Source organism: Anoplolepis gracilipes, chromosome 2, assembly GCF_047496725.1.
Source record: "Anoplolepis gracilipes chromosome 2, ASM4749672v1, whole genome shotgun sequence".
In the NCBI taxonomy this organism is placed as follows: domain Eukaryota; kingdom Metazoa; phylum Arthropoda; class Insecta; order Hymenoptera; family Formicidae; genus Anoplolepis; species Anoplolepis gracilipes.
The window spans coordinates 5,004,593-5,028,785 of NC_132971.1; the positions used below are offsets into that span (position 1 = coordinate 5,004,593).

The window sequence follows — 24,193 nt, forward strand, 5'->3', positions numbered from 1 at the left end:
TAAATCTTTAGGTGACTCTTCGACCGATGAAACCTGACGCATAATATTTGTGGCCATCTACTACGGCGAGTTCTTTTTTTCTATGACTTCTTGTTCTTCCCAACGGAAAAAATATTACGAAAGAATTCCTCACAGAAGGATACGCTTGTTCCGATAAATCCCATAGGACCCCCCACCGTTCTCCACCAGGTTCGACTTACCAGGATTTTGCTACCGTGCGGAAAGATTTATATAAAAGTATACGAGCTTATATGGAGTCTGCTTTTAGTAAAAATGTATATGGGGTTTATTATAATTTTATTTTTAGACAATTACGGCCTGATACTTCTCAGAGAAACATTCATGGCAGTATCGGCTCTTTATAAACGATAAATGAAAATTTATTTCGTCCGTCCATAATTTCCGTCCTATTTTCCGTGCAATATTTTGCAACAGTATCCGTCCTTTGTCAGCGCGCCTTCCTCAGAGCATTTGACAATCCTTTATCAACGCGCCTTCCTCAGAGCGTTCGACGTTTACTCAACAGATCCTGAAAAAAATCAAGAAGATAGAAATTATATCTTAACTTTTGCAGACAGTGTATTGATATAAAATGGATATATTACTGTAACTATATTTATTATATTTATATAAAATCACATATTTCATTATTTACCTATTTAATTATTACATATATCTTCTTTAAGTGCGCTTTTCTAAGGTGTTCAAATTCCATACGACTCTGCAACAGATAAAACACAAATAAAATAAATATCAATTTAATAATAGTCGATTATTATTAATATTCATTTATTTTTTGTTGGCAATCTTACCCTCCTCACTGTTCTTATGCTCCATCTCAGGGTGTCTAAGGGCGTAATCGCGTCAGGTTAATCGCTCAGTGATTATGATCTGTTGTCCATTCCTACATCTGACTGGACAGGCTGTGATATTATTATTATTATTATTATTATAAATAAAAACTGGTAAATATCATAGATAAATATTCTGTCACTTTGAATGACAGCGGTGAATGTTGTCGAGGTGTAAAAGAAAATACTACCGCAATTTAATTTGTGACAGATTATTGGTAAGCTATAAAAAAATCTCATATTGTCCAGGAGCAATTGTCAAGTAATACCACGTGATAGTTTTGTATCCATTTATTGCTTTCTGTTTTGTCTTGCCATAATTCATCCCTCTTGGAGGGTGCATCCTGATTGTTATGAGCGCTTGTCTCTCCTAACGTCTGCATCATTTACACGTCTGCAATTATTACAAATTTTTAAATAATTATTATATTAAAATTTAATAAAAAATTAAATATATTTAAAGAAATATATTATGAAATAAATTGCAAAAGAAAATTAAAAAATGCAAAAGACTTATTAAAAAAATACAATAATAATTGTAAATAATTTAGTATTAGGTCTGTTATTTGTTTTCTGTCATTCTATTATCTCAAAGATATTGCATGTATTATTTTTCACTAATCTGAGAATTAATGAATATTCACATTACTCTACTATACTTAGGATTTAAACTCGCGTCAAAGGCGACGCGCTTCATCCAAAATTGACTTTACGATCAGCAATCACTTGGCTGACCGTACTACCATCGTTGGTAGCATACACATATCAGTAGAGTAGCGATACACACGATGCAATCCTCTGAGACGATATACCGGGAAACACGTTCCATGGGCGGCCTTATGGGCAGAGCCGCCCATTGTGAGGTATTCGTTTGCCAACCAACGTGGCAGGGCGTATCCAACAGTGGGACCTCGTTGGTATCATGAGTCCCAGCGAGAGACCAGCGAGAGGGCCCCCTTCTACCCTCCGCTTCATCGTACGGGAGAGAGCCCCCCTCGGTGCTCTCTCTCGAGGGAGAGACACACGAGACACCCGGTACCCCACAGCTGACACGTTATTGCCGCAGTACCCCTCGCAACGAAAGCAACGCGTGCTTGCCGATTCGTTTTCTTGTTTCCCAATTCAGGACCGTGTGCGATCGCGGCGTCGCCCCCGTTTTCGAGCATCGTCGTGATAGTTTGTGTCGACACCGTTTTAACCCCCTGTAAAACGAAGGCCGCGTTTTATTTTTTCCTTTCGTCTTATAATCTTCTCTCTTTTTCTCTTTGTTTTTTTTTATTCTCTCGCTTCATCCTTCTTGCACGATCCGACTCGGTCTCTACGTCTACCTGGAACCGCTCTACCTGGGTCTACGCGTGACCATTTCTCTCATCGAATCTGGATGCTAGACAAAGAGTCTTTTCCTTTTGAACTGAGTGGCGAGTGCAAAGGACGCACGGTTCTCGGCGTAAAAGTGGCAAAAGTGAAGTTTCCGATCAGTGTGTGTCAGTGTCAAATAACGCAAGACTCACCGCCGGCGGCATGGATGTCACCAGTGGAATGAGACCCATCTTCGGCGGATATCCATTCCAAGGTTTGTATCTCACGCAGTTGAAATTATTTTGCGCGGATGATTTTTGAATGAATACTTGTCGAAATAAAACAGAAAACAGATTAGTAGAATAGAAGTTGAACATAATTACTGTAGTGTCATATTTAATATCCTTTTTCACTTTTATACAAAATTTTTATCAAAAAGATAGAAAAGAGAGATATTTCACAGAATATTTCGGAAATCAATATTTTACAAAATGTCCAATTGTGATTTAAAGAATGATGTGTTCCTTTTTGCGAATACGATAAATTGTTAAAATGTTTTAAATCTTTCATTATAAAAATGTTAACATTTTAAAATCTTTTTCGCTTTGACAGATTTAGAAAACAAAGAGAAGCGAATCTTTTTAAAAGGTTAAAGTATGAATATTATTGAATGCATAAATTATTAAATTTTTTAACTAAATTAATTAAACACATTATGGCAAATTACAATTATGCTGCTCAAATACAATTCGAAATGATTATAATGCATAAATATTCTAATGGAAATAGTTTTGCGATTTGCATTTCTTAATAGCGATTCTCAGATCTTATCTGCAACGACGTGCGCGCGAGAATAACAGCGCGCGTAAAAGGGTGCATTTGCGGCGAATTACACTGACGTTAATCGTCACATTTGAAAATCCCATTACTGCTATTAAATAATTTACGCAACACTGGCGGCGGTAACAATGTGATCGTTTAATCATTATGTGCTCGGTTATTAAAACAATAATTAAATTCAGTCACGATCACCATTAACACACATTCGATCGATTGCACCGCCGTGTGATTTTGATAAATCAATCCTGTCCAAAGCGAACGAGCCCGTCGTAAATTAAATGGTAACGCGCGTTTGCTGTGCCTGGCCGCATATTAAGCATTCCCCTTCGCTGCGTTTTAATTGATATTCATCTTTAATACGAGGTTCCTTCGAAATTGAGTAAGACAAATCTACATTTGATATTATCGTGCTCTGTATTGGATATGGATATTTATCAATAGGCGTGACATAATATTCCCTTGGGTAGAACGTGATCATATCTTGTTGTGCGCGCGTGTGTGTGGATATATTCGCTAAACAGATAATCAATCAGTTCATTAAAACTCAATAGACTGTATATATAAAATGTATACATAATACTTTGTGATTAATAATACTGTTTAAGATCTATGCTAATCAATTATAATTCGACAAATGAAAGGAAATTATAGCAAGCGTTTAATTTAGAAAAATCATTACATGTTAAAAATTAAGTTAAAGAAAATGCGTGTCGAAACTTGCAATATGCATTACAAGATTATTAATCGAAAAGAGATAATTTCATAAATGGAAATATGCAAAAAAGAGACATTTTTAAAAATAATTGTCTTCTGTGCGAGACCGTTTATTAAAATATCCGATAGAAAAACTTTCAATTAAGGTGATACACATTTCTGTCGCACGCACCGCAGGACGCACGAGGCAAAAGTCTGGAATGGGTATCCCGAGACAAACAGGTTCACGTCAGCGTAACGAAAATGACGATTACTGTTTCGTTATGTGCGTGTGCTCGGTCAAAAACTAACTCGGCTTCTCAAAAAGCATCTCGACCGATCGAAAATTATCCGGCGACAATGAGACATTCCGTCTTAGGCAGCGAGACACGCGGTCAAACGATTATTATAATTGCCCGCCTCCGTTGTGTACTCGGAGCGTCCGTAATGCGTAAACATAGTAATTACGCGTGCAAGCACCGCGTGCGCACTTACCCGGGGCCTGATGATACGGGAGCTAATGTCACGTACAGAAGGGTGGCTAATTCGACTAACGATCCGAATCTATACTCGTTAGTGCTGGAAACGGCCTGGTGCACGCCTCCTCGCGCGCATAACTTCTTCAATTTTACGGCTGTTAGCCGTGTTTTTGGTATCCTCTCCTTGTGCGCGCCATCCTGTTATCTGATTTCGTGTTTGCGCCCCAGTCCGATTCCGCCGCTAATTTCAAGCTTAATCACCGCAATTGCGCTTACAAGATTTTTCTTAAAACCTCTCCTCCCTTCCCCATCCACCCACCCTGTTCGCCACTTTTAGTTTTCTAATAAAAATGAGTTATGATTATTTGTAGAAAATATTTTTGCAATTTTTATTAAAAAGAAATAAATAAGCATTATTATTTGATATTTGCAGAAAATTGGATATAATTTTTTAATGACCAATATACACGTTTTAAATATTTCTTCAACTTGTGTGATTCCTAAGTAAAGTTACAAGTATAGAAATATGTCAGATTGCGCGATGTATCTTAAATTAATTTAAGCCATTCGTTTTTATATTTTGCTATTAATAATAGTCACGACTTTAAATGATCGTCAAATTCTACTAATGTTTCGGTTATTTCTTGCAGGACAAGGTAGAATGAATCAGCTAGGAGGGGTCTTTATTAATGGACGACCTCTCCCGAATCACATCCGTTTGAAAATCGTAGAAATGGCCGCCGCTGGAGTTCGTCCTTGCGTCATCTCCAGAAACCTCCGCGTCTCACACGGTTGTGTCTCAAAGATCTTAAATCGGTATCAAGAAACTGGATCAATTCGTCCCGGTGTGATTGGCGGTAGCAAACCGCGAGTGGCCACGCCGGAAGTTGAGGCGAGAATCGAGGAATTAAAAAGAGATAATCCTGGAATATTTTCCTGGGAGATCAGAGACAAACTTATGAAGGTAAAAAAAATTGAATATTATATTTTATAATTAATCGCATAAAATCAAAAAGAAAACAAAATGCTTTGTAAAAGTCTTGACATAATAAAACGACAAAATATAGAAATACTGTAATATTTTAATAATAATTGTCACACGATTTGATATAAATATATTTGATGTGAATATAAATCACGTATGAAAGACGAAAAGATAAAATTTTCAATATAAATTGAGAAAGTATCGGATAATTAAAAAATATATACAATTATAAATATAAAAAAATAAAACTAATAAGCAACACAAGAAAGTGTCATTAAAAAATATATAATTTTAATAATAAATCAAGAGTGTAATTAAAATGTATTACTACGAAGAATGTACAAAACATGTGCGAGAGACATGTAAAGGTATATAAAAATATTTTTGACACTTACTTCGAATTGCTTTTTAAATGCAATTCGTTATTCCGATCATGTAGGCATTTTTCCATCCGTGAAAATCCCGCGAGCCATTGCTCGATCCTTCAATCGAACACGGATGTTTTCTGTGCGGTTAGCTCTCTATCTCTCTCGGGAATCATACTCAATGGGGCTTTTTAATCTTGTGCACGAGGCGTGCACGAGGCGAACGGCGGGGTACGTGAGTGGCCCGAGGCAACTCGCGTGTCCTTTAATACGTTACTGACCGCCGTCTACACCCACGCCTCATTGGCGTAACACCTCCGCATCTCGATTTTCGAGTATGCACACACATACACACACATACACATAAAGAAATTTTTCCGTGAATAATTTCTTCCGCATTACCTCCAATCCCTTGATGTCTTTTTACGATAAAAAACATCATCATAGTACATGTACGCAGGAAGATATTACCGCGCAAAGAGCAAAGATTAATTACCCAGGTGACGTCGGCGTTAAGTTTAACAAAATATTTAATTACGAATCTTACTATACGACGTAGGTGTTGGTGAATTATGAATATGAAAAAAATACAAAAATAAGAATGGGTGTTAACGATACTCACCAATACGTTAGATTAGATGGTAATAATTTTTTGAGTCTTCTAATCTGTTGTGTAGGGTTGTTTCTAATCTTAATGTATTTTTCCAAAGTATGCGAGAAGAATTATTAATTTATATCCAGGCACGTACTGTTTTTATTTATAATCACGTTAATCATCGTCGCGGTAGCACTTTTCTCTCAAGGCAATAAAAGTCAAGTTAAGTATCGAAGTCTCGGGGTCTGAAATATCTTTACGTGTCTCTTTGCGATAAGATCGACGGCGGTTCTCAAATCGAAACCGTGCGAAATTCCGACGGAGGGAGTTTTGCCTTCCTTCGATGCTGGAACGCCTCCCTTGCCGAGGGCGATCTCTTCGATAGAGAGATAAATCTCGCTCGAAAGAAACATCATGCGCATCGGCCAAAAGAGCGACAATAAAGAGAAAACGTATCAATCGAGGAGAACGGAGGAGTGTATGTAAAAATACAGGTAAGAGAGATTGTAAAAGAATCATCAAAATACAGAGAAAGGGAATGAGTGCAGAAGAAAGCAAGATTCGAAAAAAATCGCAGAGTGAAGAAGAACGAGAATAAAAGTAATGACAAGAGAAAGTAGAAAAAATATTTGCAAAAGAAAACTAGGAAAGAGATAAATATTCAGAATAGAAGAGAGAAATTGGCGATCGCGATCGGGAAAGAAGAAACGAGTGGGGAGAATAGATCGTCGGAGAAAAGCGAGTGAAAGAGAGACGATGGACGAAAAGAAACTGCGATTGAGGAGCGAAAGAGAGAAGCGCCGAAAACACCGTTGGAAGAAAGAGAGTGGGTGACTTCTGAAGCGAGACGGCAGGACGATATGAGGAGAGATGAGAGAGCCGTCGTAGAGAAGGACGAGAAACGGTTTCGAGAACACGTACGCCGCTGCAGTTGTAGAGGCAGGCCGGTCGTGGACGGCATTAATACGGCATTTAATGTTGGAAGGAGGCGTTCCTGGACCCCGAGGCCCGCAAGGCGTATCTCTCCTCGTCGCTCCCGCGATCCAGCCGCCTCGTCGGCTCTACGTTCGTCTCTCTCTTTCCTGTCATCGCCCCGGACCCGACGCCTCGGCCACCACCGACAGAAGGATCGTTATTGTTTCTGAGATCGGCGATCCAGCAGATAGCGATCGACACCGACGACCCCCTTTTCCTTTTTTTTTTCTTCATCACCCTGCCTCGTTCCTTCTCTCTTTCTCTAAAGCCGCCGCTCTCTGTCGCGCTTGCTCTTCCTCCTTTTAAATCTTCGGCAAAGGCAAAAGGCAGTTCTTTCACCTTGGCTCGCGGGATAATGCTCACTCGATCTTACATCTCCCGCTTTCTTTATTTATCTCGTTCTCTTTAGCGAATCGCCCGTTTGGCACGCACTTGATCGCCGCCGTATCGCGATCGCGCCGCTGATAAGGCCGATCAATATCGGCGCGTGCGTACGTGTGGAGATTTTCGCGGCTTTGCGAGACGATGCTGATAGGTGTGACGACGGATGGCGAAACTTTCTTGATATTTGATACAAAAGTATGAGATATGTGAAGAAGAAATCTTAAAACACTATAATTAGACTTATGCCATCCGTGTTGCATCTAACATGTATCTCGTTTAATTTGTTATGTCTGTTAAGTAAATGGATTCGGATTTGAAGAATTTTGATCTTGATCGTGATATATCTTACAGTTATATATGAGTCTTATTTCAAAGATTAATGTGTAAAAATCAAGCTTTGAAATATTTTAAATCTTAATGAACCGTCAGGTGAACTTTCTTCCTCGTTTTTTTTAATTAAAAAGACTTGTACATACATATATTAATTTTACACATAATAAGTAATTTGTATATACATATATTAACATATATTTTTTTATTTAACGAAAAAAATCATATGTGGAAAGCATCAATCGTACTACAGACGCTGGATACTTAATCCTTGACCGCTTGATTATACTCCCGCATGACATACTGCGGTATTAAGATAGCTCATCTTGCGGTGACCATCCATCACTAACCATTAACCTCGTTGAAATCGTTGGAACTGTAATTATTATGAAGGAGTTAATGGTCCAAGGATTACCGTCTGTGATCAGTTGCAAAGCTTTCGTTTCTCATAACGGTCACTTGCGAGTATACGACAAGAATCCCGAAACTATTACAATTAAGGAAGACCCGTCTTTCACACAATCGGAATAACGGATTTATAGTCATTGTTCATATTGAATCGTGAATTCCGCTTTCTTGTAATGCAGTAATGAAAAACTGATTAACGATGGCGCGGACATTCACCTATTCGCAAAATTTCTATATTATTTCAAGATATATGAGATTATTATATATCTTGAACATGACAAAGTTTTGTCGCCTCTTTTTTTAAATAATAATTCTATTTAGATTTTATAATTAATTGATTTTGTACTAATTATACTGGATTTTGTTGTTAAAAAACATACAACTGACAATGAGACGTTTGGAAAAGAAAGAAAAAGAAATCTCTTATTTTTAACAAATTTCTCTGTCTAAAATAATTGAATTTCTTTTAAATTAATTTTATTTGTGATAAAAAACGGAATGCGGATAACCGATTCACTTGCCGGAGCTTCAGGATTAACAGTCACATTATCTGTACTAACCGCACAATAAAATCTGATCGTGTCGTTGAAAGGTTGCTTTCGATTTTCACGATTATCTACAGGTTTCGTTGTCGAACGCCCAGCAACCTGGATTCGCGAAAGTATCCTGTTGTGGTGAATGCGCGTGTAACGGTTCCGACGTACAATATGTAATAACGTTGAATCTCGACGGCACAAATGTATATGCCGACACGAAAATAATCACGCCAAATTGTAGTGCAGTAGTCTGCAGTTGCAAATGCCACACGCGGGTCGATGATACACGTAATTCTACGATCAATCAATTCGCATTTGCCGGTATCTATGAGCGAAGAGGCGAATGCTCGGTCGAGAGACGGAAATGTGCGAAACTTTGCGTAAACCTAGCAATCACTATCAGGGAAATTGCGAGTATTTTTATGCAACTTGAATTAATACGGAAACAAAAGGCAAAAAAACGATAAAGACGAATGCAATAGAGAACCGTCTTTTATCATAATCCGTTATCGTAATAACGGTATCTTAGGAGAATTTCATCTTTGAGGAAAATTTTTTAAAAAATATTTTTTCTTTCAAAGAAAAATCTTTTGAAAGAAAAGCCTTTGGTTTTACTGACGCGTTGAATAATTTTTATCGTTTAATTATACTTTTAAAAATTAATTGAGATTGAAATTAATTCCGCACTGATACCACTCTTAAATCACATTATATGCAGTTGATCGATTTTAATGAATCTGGCTTACATATAGGAGGGTTTCTCGGATCCGCCAAGCGTCAGTTCCATCAGCAGACTTCTCCGAGGTGGACGACCAGGGGATGACGGAAAGAAGGATTACACCATCAACGGCATATTAGGCGGCGGTAAGTCTAAATTCTTCCCACGTCCTCAGTCTTGCTAAGAATATACGTATCACGATTTATATGACTTTGTGCAAGATAAATTCTGAAATCGATATAAAAAAGTTCTCATTCCATTTGAATATCGCTTCGCTCGATCGTAATCGCGAATGCAAAATGAGCAAACACTCGAAAGCCGCGTAAAGTTCTCACACGTCGGACAGTCGGAGGGTTAATTACCCTTTTAGGCTGTCAGCAGCGAGGAAGAAGTCCGCGCAGCAAACCCAATAGCAAAGCCTGCCGCGCACGATATCGGGCGCGAGAAATAAATGGAACGTAGGAGAAAGATAAAAAAAAAGAGAGAAAGAGAGAGAGAGAGAGAATCGCGCGCGCGATCCATCGTCTCGAGGAGCATCAAGGGCTTTTAACCTCCGCCGGGCCTGTGGACCTCCGTTTGACGTACGCGGGCGTAGGTATACATATATAGGCCCCTACGCGGGGCCATAAGCGCCTCCGCTGTCCTTCGTTGTTAGAGACCGAAGTTAGTCCGAACGAGCCCGGTATCGGGGACCGGCAGGATTTAATCTCCGGTGGGCGTAAGCGGGATTAGCCAGGTTGCCCACACGTCCGACAAACGGATTACAAAAGTGTCAATATCTTACAGGACGCGGGATATTTATCCCGCTTCTTTTCATCCAGGTCTCGTCGTCTTCCTCCTTCCGAGATTTCCGAGACAGTTTCGCATAAGATGCGTCCCGCGTGATTATTCGAAAGATATCTGGGCAGTCCTTTATAATATTTCTAAATACAAGCTGTACAAGAAATTGTGTACAACTTCTTGTACAGCTTCTCAAATATAGATTTTTTTTTTTGATAACTAATTAATTCTACAAGTATACATGTCGTATGCTTTTCTTATTGTAATTTCAGAGCTCTTGGATTTTATATACATGTATATTAGGAAGTTTACTTTAGTCTGGAGTATATTAATTTGTATCTTACGCGAATAATATAGAGAATTAAATATTCAAATTATTATGCAAAAAAGTATAAATCATGAAATTTTAAATATCTAATATTAATGATATGATAAATGAGAGACATAATTGTTTCTTTATGAATACTATAATCACAACAATTCATACATAATTTTATATTAGATATAATTCTGATTATACGAATATATACCTGTCATATTGATTTTTCTCGATCCAGATCTCCATGTCTTTGATAAAATAACTTGATTCTTAAGCCAGGTTATTTGTAGGCATACACGATCAGTCAGTTGTTATGAGCACGAAGCGGGAATCTGTTTTAGTGATTGATACAGGTAGACATGGAGGAATTAGCGGTACAGGTGTCCCAAAGTCTTAAAAAGTCAGACCGGCGAGGACGCTGCCGGGGTCGAGAAAAGATCCTTCGATCGCGGACCATCGAGAATGTGAGGAAAGAGTCGAGAGCCAAGAGGCAAGAGCGAGCTTCAAGGCCCAGAGGCCCCACGAAGGTCCCGCGGAGATCAAACGAACCGCCTGCCACACGTTGACAGTGGTGCTCATTCCCGGCTCCCCGCCGTTCCGTTTCCCGTACGATTCTTCTTTTAATTAATTTTAATCGAGAACGAATTGGTTTTGTACCACGTATGCGAGTGATAATTAGCGCAGAGGACATTTTACGGGCAATTCGAAAAAGGAAATTAAAGCAAAGTAAAATCGCAACAGATGAACGGAAAGGCAATAAAAATATCGCGCGCTCATAAATAACCAGAAGCACTCGATAAATTTCCGAAAAAACCATAATTAAGAATCAGGCGCAAATTTTGCCAATGAAAAGGCGCCTCTGAGGAAATGTTATCGCGCGTCGAGCAAATCGCGAAACCGTCAATTACAGATGCGTATCTCTTTCGGCACGGTTAATTATGTACGACTCCACGATATGTTACTGCCGCACACGCTTCATAATTTTTCTCCCAAAATTACGATGATAGAAATCTCGTCCGCGCTCACCTACTCGTGCCTCTTGTACATACTGAATCTTTGTACAAAAATGAATAATTATTTAACGAGCGGGTACGCATTCGGTCTCATTCACACTGCCGTTTATTCGTTATTAACTGCTTTCGCGGTCAATAAAATTGATTAACGTCGATCGACTGAATTTAAAGATCGCCGCCGCGGCGATGTAATTTGTCTGCGCCGCCGCACCGCTAATGTGAATTTCGAGACAAAAGCGGTTGCCTCTTACACGCCGTAAAAATAAATAAACGCCGAAATGAACGCGGCTTTTTACGACTTCCTGCCATTACTATCAAACGCGAAGAAACACTTAAAGTGCTATTAAAATATCGCGAATGCCGCGAGAAGGTGAGTACTTTTCATGGAAATTCGTTAACTAAAGTAATTCATAATCGCGATTGTATCGAGAAGTATATGAGAAAAGAAGATTTAATCTGACATGTAAATAAAAAGGATTATGTTATGACTAATTATGTTTTTGACATTAATTGAAATTGATGTCTAATTTGATAAAAATTCAGAATATCAATTTAAAATCGCAAAAGAGATTATTTCACTTTTATTTTACGCACGCTGAAGCATAAATTATTTATAATTTTAATAAAATCCTCGTTGAAATTATACCGTTAATTGAAACTTATCTCGCGCTGTCAGATATTTAACTACTTCCGATTTACTCCGTCTCGCTTTCCACGAGCAGATAAGGCAGCATTACTATCGCAGTCCGGGATGCCGCGTGCGATGGAATAACTTACGGACGAGTTTATTCGCGCACGCGGAATAGGAAGCGAGGGCAATCGTGATAGGGAGCACCTCTGAACGGATATACTCGTACTATGGCGGAGGTGTCGGTCGGGGTATAGGTGTCGGCAGGCGAGCAGGAATGACACGTAGCCTGTGGCTTTCTTATTCCTTCTTATTCCGTTCCTTTGGCTTCGGCCGCCGACGAGGGATTAGCCTAATGGGTCCTGCCTACCCCTCCACACTACCCCTCCTCTCTGCGTCCTCCGCATCTTTCGTTGCACATGTATATAATATGTATATCTATCCTGATTCCTCTTTCATATCACTTCTCTCTCTCTCTCTCTCTCTCTCTCTCTCTCTCTCTCTCTCTCTCTCTCTCTCTCTCTCTCTCTCTCTTTCTTTCTCTATCAGATCTCGTCTTTGCGGTTGGAGCGGATCAAGAGAGTATCGGCCCGATGAACAACGCCGCTAAGTGATTCACAATCAGGTTTATTGATTGTATCGACGATCGATGATCGCTCTCGGTAGAAAGAGAAAGAGAGAAATACTGTTTTAAATGTTTCAACGTACATCGCGCGAGATCTCTTTTCTTACGACTTGTCGATTTGCTTGTACGACTCGCAATCAAATTTGCAGATTGCATCGCTACGATTGATATTCACATTGTTCGGTCATCGTGAGTTGCTCAGCGCACTATTATTAAGCCGCGCGCAAAGAGTCAATAACATTTCTCAAAACTGCGATAATATCGGAATGAATTTTTAGTCCGTTGAAAACGATGATTTGTATCATACATAAGCTACTTTGCTTTACTTTATGACTGAGTGGAATCGTTTCGGCAAGAAGAAAGAAATGCGCATTTATTGTTCACACGTAGGCTAACGTAGAATCTTAAAGTATAAAAAAATATATTTCTTGTAAAACATTTTTTAATTCCACAACGTATTATTTTATAATAAAAAAAAAAAAAAAAAAAAAAAAAAGAAAAATGCGATCCGATTATTCACAATATTACATTAGTCTGTAGAAAAAGATTTTTGCAGAAACAGGATTAATTATACAACTCTTTAATTTATTCATGACTTTATCAACGTCATATCGGGCGTAATACTTTGTTGCTCCTCGCTGTCGGTTCATAATCCTCATCTTCGAAGAGTCGCTTTCGAGAGTCGACACATCGACGCAATGAAGAATGCAAAAGAAGTCAGTGAGCGATTACACGGGCGAAAAAAAGAACGCAAGGACGCGAGAAAGGGAGCAGAGGGCTGTCGGGGCTGATATCAAAGTGTGTATCTAATGCGCTGCACGAATCGAGCTGCAAGCAGCATGGAGTATGGATACGATCCTTGTCACGCGAGCGTATAATCCTTCGAGAGCGATACATACTCGTATAGACCCATAAGACGTGTGTCTTTACAGATGCGGCCTTACCTTCGGATTGAATTAAAAGGCGGTCCGAGTTTATACGAGATAATCCTTTCGGATTGATTGATAATTACTTATCCTTACATTTATCGCAATTTATCGGTATACTTTTTAAAAGAAGTTTGCCGCTGAGAAGAGTTTATGTTTCATAAGATTGCGATTTATGTAAAAAAAAAAAAAAAAAAACGTGTTTTGTCCGTAAAATAATTATTTTTCCATATATAACTTTTAATTTGTTACAATATGTAAATAAGTAATTTATAATAAAAAAGATAGAGATGTTGAAATAGTAATTATTTTAATTTCTAAGGCAAAATCTTTCGACCAGTAGCAAATCATAAGGCTATATTATCACTTTACTTTCTTACATCGCTTACATATGTTCTTGTGGCTTATCTTTTATTTTCAGTCACGTCGGCTTACAACTCGCAGTCTTTCATTAAGTCACGATTTAATCGGGCGCACTTAAAAGTCGATGCTCGAACGCGTGTTGTAAAAAAATGCTAATTACGTGGAAATATCGCTCGAGGATAATCAATCGATCGTTCGACAAAGGTACTTTATATTCGGGTGTTTTTGCGAACGCACGGTACTGCACTTCGGGGTAAATACGTTCTTGAATATGCAAGAGCAAGTAGTTTTTTTTTGGAGTATCGTGTAGATAAAACTGATGTTTTTCTCTTTACACAATTTGGGGGGAGAGAAAACAATATTTTTAATAATAAAACATACGTTACAAAAAAAGACAAAATAAAATCTCTATATTTTTCAAACGGATGATGAACCAGATATTGTTAAAATAAATAAAATCTATAATAAAAATTAATGATAAATAATATATAGTTACTATTGTTAATATTGAACATAATATTTTCAAGAAATAAAATAAAATCACTGCTTGAAATTTTAGCAGCCAACAGTTCAATAATGAAATACATGAAAAACACAAAAATTATATTGTACTTTCGAAGAATGCGTTTACCTTCTGCAAAATATCGATAACTAAAAAAATCAGCGGCACGTTTGTGCTTTTCTTCAAAAAAAAAAAAAAAACCACCAGCAATGCAATTCAGAACTGAATGGGCGTGGTCCGTTTCATTTTGAAACATATAGTTAACTACCTCATAATTTTGGTGGTCAGGTCAACGAAAAAACTGACCACGATGCTGTCAACGTTACTTGAAATGTCACGAAAGTTATTTGAATTCTCGATCATTAAATAGCACGTGACAATATAAATTCTAACTCAGTTTTGTATTTAATATAAAATACCCTCTATAAATGTATTCTCTTGTAGAGAAAGAAATATATATTTCTCTTCATAGAGAGAACTTGACGAGTGCATAATAATTCTCAGAGTCATAATCGAGAAGCGATTGTTTGCGGAGAAAAGGACGGAACTCTCCGGCAAATAGAAGAAGACTCTGCACCGTCATCACAACTGCCCTTACACGGACCACCAACGACGTTGACCGGCGAGATCGCGTCTGAAGAGTACCTAACATCGTCTAATTGTAGTCGGCTCATTATGTCTCGGCGAAAATTCTGTCGTCGACATCGGCCACCAACTTTCGTACCGACTACCGGTTTCTCATCCCTCTTCCTCCCTCAAAACACACACATATACGCATATACACGGGCGTTGACAGGAAGACAGACCGTGCTCTCGGATGTCAACCGCTTCAAGGCTCATTGTTGGCATTTTGAGGACATTTGTTACCATTTAGGGGGACCTCACACACGCATCTAGCGGACCCCCATGAGCGACGGGAGTGGAAAGGTGGAGAATCGGGAGGGCCCGGCTAGATTTATAGCTTACGAAGGTGCGGCACCTTTTCCGCTATTCAGCGACCAATTCGACACGCGGAAAGCGGAAAGGGAGGGCGCAGGAAAGCGACGGCGATCTACATGCGCGACAACGAATGCTGCTGCGGCCCTGTAACTGTCGTCTGCGTCGCCGTATTCTTACAAACTCGACTCGGAACTTCGGAAAAACATCAGGCCCAAATGTGTATTATATGTTTTCGAATCCCACTGAAAATATCCTCTTAGATATCCAACTTTAGGCCTCTTTGCTTTGATCGCTGTGCATCGAAAGCAAACAGATTTTCGTGTGATCAATGGTGATTGAAGAAACAAACTTACAACGGCGATGACCGTGTGAATCGTGATATTCATTAATGGTTCACACGCTTCGATTATATATATTCTTTTGATATTCTCGTGATACGAACGATGCTAAAAGAGAAATACTTGTATGTATTATACGTTATTATTTAACAACGTTCTCCGGGACTGAATGCACAGACATTAGCCTTCACCGTTAACACTAATGGCACTGAGTTACTGTATTTACGGTAATCTTGCTCGGTGAGGTAAACGTGTTAATCGCGTGTAAAATGACTTGTACACCATACATTATAGAACCGCGCGTACGTTCGATGAGGCGGCAAGACGCGTGTACGCACGCGTGTAGGAACATACACGCAGCAGGGATGCTGACCGGCACATTTCTGGATGACGTTGCTACGAATGAGATATTTGCTCTCGACACCGCAGGACCGCCCGCTCTCTCCCTCCCCTCTCCCCGTAATTGATTACACGCGTCTTTTCACGCGGTCTATTCACGGCTCGATCGGTCGCTTTTCATCATCGAGAGCCCGATATTGATTGTGCCTATCAACGAGTCAACCTGATGAGCCCGAGACAAGATCACCCTGGAAATGAAGGGAGCGTAACTCATCCTGGCGTTGTAACATTTGTCGTTTGTCGACGCGCTGGCTCCCGTCGGTCTTACATCATTCAATCGCTGAGTGAGAATGAAACGCAACGAAATGTATAAATAAAACACTGATCGTTTCATATGCTTGTCCGAAGAAAATAATTTTATAGACTCAAATCAATATTTTAATGTTCATCGAAAAACTTGCGTTGCAATGATTTCAATGTGAAAGAATCCGAAGAAAAGATGCATGTAATGCAAGACGAAACGTCCGTCAGGATTCAAGCGAGAGGTCTGACAAAGAGATACACGTGGCTTAATTGTACCCTCGACATAATTGACATTTCCAGGCGCTAACAGGGCGACCGCGCGCGATAAAACAATGGCTCTCTCGGCCGGGGCGATAATCTATAAAGCGTTTCATCGAGTGTGCCCGCCTCCCTGTCCCGGCGCGAGAGAGCACGTTCGTTCTCTCATTACAAGTCCAACATATGGGCGCCTAAACGATCGCGCGCACATACACACGCATAATAGCCCGATCTCTCTCTCTCTCTCTCTCTCTCTCTCTGCCTCCTGTGCCTCATGTGCTCTCGGGCACAGCCGAGTCTTTTTTTTCCTCTCTTCCGGCCGGTAGAAGCGGGACGAGGTGAGTCGGACGGCGATCCTGTGGATCGAAGGGAGAGAGCCCTCTGAGAGAGGACCGCCGATGTCAGAGGCCGCGCGAAGGAATGCTGACTCGCCGAACACCACCGCCCTGCCTCTCGAACGTCCCCTCGGCGGCGGCCACGAGAGAAACACACCTGGCCGTTCACTACCCCCGTCGTCTCGCCTATACTGCGGAAAAAAAGATCGGCCGAACGAGCCAATAATGATAATTGATAATTAGTCGCACTGATATCTTCGACGAACGAGGAATTAACGCTTCAACGTGCAAAGTGTTGAGATGCTGGAAAAAATATAAACGTTAGTTAATTGACATATACATCCACGTCTTCCTTAATAATTTTGTTGTAATTTTTAATATTTTAAATATATGTAATTATTAAGAAATTAATTATGAAATTGTAACTTAATATGTCGACAAGAAATTTGTAACGTTGTATTCGTCGTGAAAACCGATAGTTGACTGAAAATGTTAAACTTTACATTCTGCTTTAAATCTGTTTATGCAAAGATACAGACATGGTTAGAGTTAGGTATTTCTAAAAAAATTCCTAAAAATTTCTAAAAAAAAAATTTATAAGTTGTTCTATTTGTTGTGCTATTTGTCCTTTGGCAAAATAAAGTAGCAGGTATTTGGAAAAATATTAACTTCAACATTGGCACAAAAGGTACGAAAGGAGACTATTTCATATTGTCAAAAAACTACTAAATAGATAGAAAAGTTTTTTGCAAATCTATTATATGTATTATTTACTTGAAAAATAGTTTTTCTTTGAGAAATTTATTTTATGTGTAATTTATATGTGTAATTATATGTATAATTTATTTATTTCCGGTTTCATTTATTGTCAGTCATTCTTAGTATCTTCTGCACCTTATCTTTGGCTTATCTTTAATTCTTGAAGAGAAGTACGAAGCTAAGTGCATGCATTTTAATCACGTGGTGTATACTTAGAAAAAAATAGATAAAGGTGGTGGAGTGACCTTTTTTCCGACGAGAACCGTCAAACGGCGGAGGATCTCCTTTGGCGGCATCTTTGGCGGCTCGTCCACGTTCCTCGTATGACAAACGGAAGAATGGGAGAATAGCCTGGAGACAAGTTGCATCTACACAGACAGTAAAGGTGGCGGAACCCAGGTTTAAATTCTTGTCACTGGCCTCGTTGTCGTGCATAGGTGGCGAGAAGTGTAAAAACGAGGGAAAAGTTGATGGTGAATGTCAAAAGATGTCCACCGTTTTTTTCATAATGCACTTGAAGCAACATGACAACTGCGAAGTACGCGAGGATGAACGTTTCGTTCGTCATCAATGACTCCTCGTAGTCTCCTGTATTACTTGACGTACAATTGACATCGATTTCAAAGTAATTAAAAATCACCATGATTTTTATCGATCAATATTTCAAAATCTGCACTTGAAATGACATTTTTTCGAAATTGTCTATGTATATCGAAATCAGGTAGCCAATAAAAACTTTTTGCAATAGCAAAAAAATATATTTTTTTTTCAATTAATAATATCGTGAAAAATCAATGGATTTGCCGCAAAATATCGCATCTATTGTCTATTTCTGGTTGAATATCAGTCGTTATTTAAGTTAGACGCCGGCGTATCTGCCTTCATACGCAAGGAAGGCACGTTACGTTTTGACAAATGTAACGTCGCACAATAAGTAGAATGGACTCAAGTTCAAAGGACGGCCGCTGGGAATTCTTGTATACTTGAAAGCCGCAACCTCTCTCGCCGCTGTTAGTTTCATTCCCCGCCGGGCAAAGTAAAAACCGCACCGAAAAACAGGCATCGTTCATTGTCCACCGACATGAGATTCGAGGCAGGTTCTACTGTACGTAAGAGGAAAACAGGAGTTTGACAAGATAAAAGAATCCGTCGATCTTGCTTTGCGCAAATCTAATGATAATTTCTACAATGTAATCAGGATTTGATGATTTAGCCTATTTAAAAGTCTTCGATTACAATTTTTCATTAATTAATAAAAATGTAAAATCTATTACAAATCAATATCAAAACTGAATCTGTTAAATGTATGTCTGTTCAGTTTTAATTGATCATCAGGTTTTTCAGAATTCCAACTTTTGTATAAATTTTCATATAGTTCTTATAATAATCTGCAGATTTGGACGATGTTTTTGGATCCACGATGCTTGAGAAGGAAATCTGAACAATTTTAGTCGCACGTGTGACGCGAACGAGAAATTAACTGTGCGCGCTGGCGTAAGAAATAGAATTACTGTCGTCACCGTTTAATTCCGCATCGCGAAATCGACGATAGCACGCTGGCACAGGTAGGCAAATAAAAGAGCGAACTAATCCCCGTTTGTTGTGCCAGGATGGATTCACCAGCGTCACAACAAGCCACTCATGCTCTCGGTCGACGTATATTCTAGTGTGCATTTGACCAGCGATAGAACCGCGAGCGGAACCAGAAGAGATTAAATTTTATTTTCAAACACAGATGGAAGATAGAGGGAGAAAGAGACGAAGCTAAGAATGGCTGGAAAAGCATGACAATGTCCGAGTTTGATCCGAACAATAAGTTCACGAGAACGCTCGATTGAACAATAATATGGGGCTAATATCGGACAATGAGAAAGAGAAAGAGTCGACTTAGGGGCAAATATTTAGCGAAGGTATAGTCCGGTCAGTTTCTTCTGTCGATGGCTTTTCTTCGCTACGTGTGTGCGTATTTTTTTTCTCTCGTTGCGAGGAAAATGAACGCACGAGCTGCTGGTTCTCTCAGCCAAATAGGTATCAATGGCACAAATAAAAGTATTGCATAGAAATGTTTTCGGAACGAAACGCTGAATGAGAGGATATTAAGAAGTTTGTAGGATTCTTTGAAGAAGATCTAAGCATTGAACGGTTGAGCGGCGATGAAACGGAAAGATTCTTGCAATCCGACTGGTTGCGTAGAATATTAGTTGATATTGTCTTCTGCAGACTGAGTTTTCTTCTGTAAAAAATAAATTTCAAGAAATAAAGATTAATCTTAAAAAAGGAAACTAGTATATTATACAAAGAGGAAAAATATGCTCAAAGTTCAAAAAAATTATTTCTCCCAAAAAATTACCAATATAAGTACTAAAGAAAAAAAGATTTCAAAATGGAAAAAGACTGACAGTGGAAAACACATATATAAATATGTACATTCATCTTCATTAAGATTTTAATTACTTTAGACAATATCCTGTGTGTGTATAATTTCCATAACAGATTAACAGGAAGGACTTTTATAAAAGGTGCTGGAAATCATCATCGTCGACGATAAAAAGTTTTATAAGTATAACCGATCACGATGAAAGGCCGTCGATCATAAAACATATCAATCCTATGAAAACGCAGCAAGATGGCGGTGCACCATTGGAGGTGACCATTGCTTGCCTTTTACGAGGACTTTATGGATATTTTAATGACTACGGTGTATGTAGCGTGCATACGCAGAAAACATGAAGTCGTTTCGTTCAAGCAGACATATTGAAAGCAAGAACTAAACACATCAGAAATTTTTACGCAGTATATGAAGCTGATACACAGAAATTTATTGATATACTATGATATATAGATACTTGATATATAGATTGATATATACTTATTACATTATTAATTCTCAATTTATAAACATAAAATATAATAAAGTACTCTCATAAATACAATTAATCATTTAGTTTGGTATATTATAAATTATGAAAATAAATCCGTGACGATATGCTAGAATTTTCTTTGAAATATTAGGTGAAACGTCTTGATTTCAATCATAGGAAACAATTAAGCCGTAAGAAATATGATGACTATGCGCAATAGCCATCGTCGGATACGCATATTGTACGTATGATGATCATCGTCTCATCAATATCCCATTCAGAGAAAGAGGCGAGCTCATCAGGGCGACGACGAGTTGAATGATAGTGCGACTTTTTCGACGATTTATTTATTAATTAGCGGTGACGGCTGTTTTAACACAAATTAATAATTACTATAAAATTTAAGCCGTCATTATATATCATACTGCTGTTTTAATAGCACAAAACTCTTGCCAAAAATATGCTCACAATTTACGAATCAATCGAAAGACATTCCACTTGACACGTTATCACCGATTTAATTTCTCGCATGAAACGGATATATATATATAGGTAATATTTATGTTAAACCAGAAAAAAATAGGAAACTTAAATTGACGTAAATGGACTACAAAATTTCTTATGTCGTTTTAAGAACTATACGTCGATTCGTTATAAATTAGATCTCTTTCTCTCTCTTTCTTTTTACATGTGTATGTTTTAAGTTGTTATAATAAATTTGCATTGAAAATAGAATAGACTAAAATACAGTGTGTTAAAAGACATGCGTTACATATGTTCTTAAACGTATTAATAAGTCACTTATCTACAGATTTAGAACTGTATAATAAAGTTGTAAACTAAAATAATATAAATATAATATTATAATAATTCGAAGGATATTTATATAGCAATCTCTCAATGATTAATTAATGTAAAAGAAATCCAGACAAATTATCTCTAGATATTTTTTTTGTAATAATACATATTGATCGCTTTTCCTGGATTTCTAAAATATAACGATTGTCGTTTTTATGATTTTCAGGTCGTTGCGGTGATGACTCCGACACAGAGAGCGAGCCGGGCATTCCACTTAAGCGAAAGCAACGTAGAAGCAGAACGACGTTCACTGGTGAACAGCTCGAACAATTGGAAACTGCGTTCCAACGAGCTCAATATCCAGATGTTTATGCGAGAGAGGAATTGGCCCAGAGAACTGGACTGACAGAAGCAAGAATTCAGGTACATCTGATATAATAATTATGAGAATATTAATTTTAAAAGAACGTTATATTTTTATCAATGTTATAAAAAAATAGTTGCACCCGAGCGTTCATTTTACGAAAATATATTTGTTTGATAAGAATTTTATAAATTATTCATGTTATTCAATACTAATTATAGGTGTTCATGAAAGTTGAAAAAAAAAAAGATAAATTCGTATAAAAATTTAAGATAATGTACAAAATTGTATAAGCGCTCTTTTATCGCGATTACCATCAAACCGATCCCATCACAAGGCCTCGTGTGCACTGCTTCAGGTGTGGTTCAGTAATCGCAGGGCGCGCCTCCGCAAACACGCCGGTAGCATGGCTCATTCGGTGGCCAGCTTGCCGCTGACACCGTGCCAATACGCCGCGGCCAGCCACGAGCTTGCTCAGATACCGCAGGTACCGCAGATGCCGGGTGGGATACCGCAGGTACCCACGACGTTGCATCATAGCCCGACGACGTTGCACCAGGCGCCCAGCGTGCACCAAGTGCCTGGTACCGCTGTCGCTCAAATGGCGACCACGATGGCCCAGGTACCCACCACGATGAGCAGCGCTCTTCAAGGACATGCGGTTGCCATTTCCGGTCATCTCGGCTCGCTTCCGGCGCACGCGGCCTCCATGCAACTCGCGCAGGTGTCGACGATGCAACCACCGGCCGCGCATGGTGCGCCGGCGTCGCTTTCACACAATACCGGTACGCATTTTATAATCTTTGAGATCTTTTTTTTTTTTTTAATTCTACGAGATATGTTATTTATATAACATATTCAAGAACATATCTCCATATTTTTTTAAATATTTATAAAAGAATCTATTTGTTATATCTCTCCTCTTTTAACAATCTTTATTTCTTTGATATATCAATAAAGTAATCTCGAGAGTTGCCGATCTTGAATTTGAAATATTAAAGCGTTAGAAATACATGTACGCAATTAATTAAAAAAATTGTAACTTTAAAATTCCACCAAGATCTCCATCGAGATCTGTATTCGTTTTTACTTTCAGGTAGTACCGATTGGTCCAGGACGCAGTTTGGTTGGGGACAGTTCAATCATTTTCAGAGCGGTGAGTACAGCTCGAGTCACACCAGCGGTCATCAGCACGGATCGCACGCGACTCAGAATACTCAATCTTCAAGTACCACGAATACCGTTGCGACAACGTCGGATTGGTACGATCAAGGCTACGATTACGTTCCACACTCTCAGCTTAATTATCATCGTAGCGTAGGTGGAATATTTTAGCCGATCAATTATTGTACAGAGATTAGTTGTAGAAAACGTGTATAATTGTATATAAAGATATTAAGATATTAAAAAGATTTAAAGATATTACGTGTTAATTGTATATAATTGTATTATATACAAAAATATGAATGTATATAATTATTATGTTGTATATATAATATATTATCAATCTATGACTTTTTATGTATTTTTATATTATACTTTCCTCTCTAAAAGATGCTTCAACTAGTCTTAACATAGTGTTATGACCGAAGAAAGTTCCCCTAAATCATACAAAGATTTTTTATTTTTAAATTGATTGATTTATTTATTTTTTTATTTTAATAATGTCAAATTATCTTCTTTTAAAGGGAAAACGTATTATTAGAGTTACAGCAAGACTTGACGCGTGACGATATTTACATACACATTTGTAATTCTATTAGATTTTATGAAAAATTATATACGTGATATTTATATCATTTGAGCTTAATTCACGGAATAATTCCACACATATTGACTATAAAAATAAGTATCATTAAGGTTTATCGCTTGTTAAAGAAGCATGAAAGTTCATCGCAAAATTTACAAAAGATTTTATCATTCTTTACAGATAAGAGAAACTTTAAATATCTTGTAGTGATATTATGACATAAGATTATAAACGTGCATTTGAATGATATTATTATTTCTCGCGAATTATTACGTTTCTGCACATATACATGTGTAAATTGTTAAAATATGTATTATCTAACAATGATAATACAAATTGTAAATATTTAAAAAGATTATTCCCAGACATATCAGAATGTTAGAAATAATTTTGTGCTTTTTATTATAACTTTTAATATAATTTTTTATCAAAGTAGAACAAAGATATTATTTGAACATTGCTATTTATTTTTATTAATCTTGAAAAATTCGTCAAACAACGTGACAACAAATCACATAACTTCTTAAAGTCCTGA

The 24,193-nt window shown here is 38.1% G+C and overlaps 1 protein-coding gene across 1 annotated transcript; it reads left to right on the plus strand.

Annotated features, from left to right (window-relative positions):
- Positions 1-2,341: 2,341 nt before the first annotated feature.
- Positions 2,342-23,297, plus strand: LOC140676401 (protein gooseberry-neuro). Its single transcript, XM_072911418.1, has 6 exons — positions 2,342-2,424; positions 4,813-5,126; positions 9,493-9,604; positions 21,771-21,967; positions 22,267-22,693; positions 23,005-23,297. Exons 1-6 carry the CDS (start codon positions 2,373-2,375, stop codon positions 23,241-23,243), a joined length of 1,341 nt encoding a protein of 446 aa, XP_072767519.1. The 5' UTR covers positions 2,342-2,372; the 3' UTR covers positions 23,244-23,297.
- Positions 23,298-24,193: the final 896 nt, after the last annotated feature.

Excerpts from the sequence above, each read along its gene's own strand:
- LOC140676401 (XM_072911418.1), top strand. The coding sequence starts at position 2,373 with ATGGATGTCACCAGTGGAATGAGACCCATCTTCGGCGGATATCCATTC. Across the intron at positions 9,605-21,770 it reads CAACGGCATATTAGGCGGCG|GTCGTTGCGGTGATGACTCC; the intron begins GTAAGTCTAAAT and ends TATGATTTTCAG. Across the intron at positions 22,694-23,004 it reads GTCGCTTTCACACAATACCG|GTAGTACCGATTGGTCCAGG; the intron begins GTACGCATTTTA and ends TTTTACTTTCAG.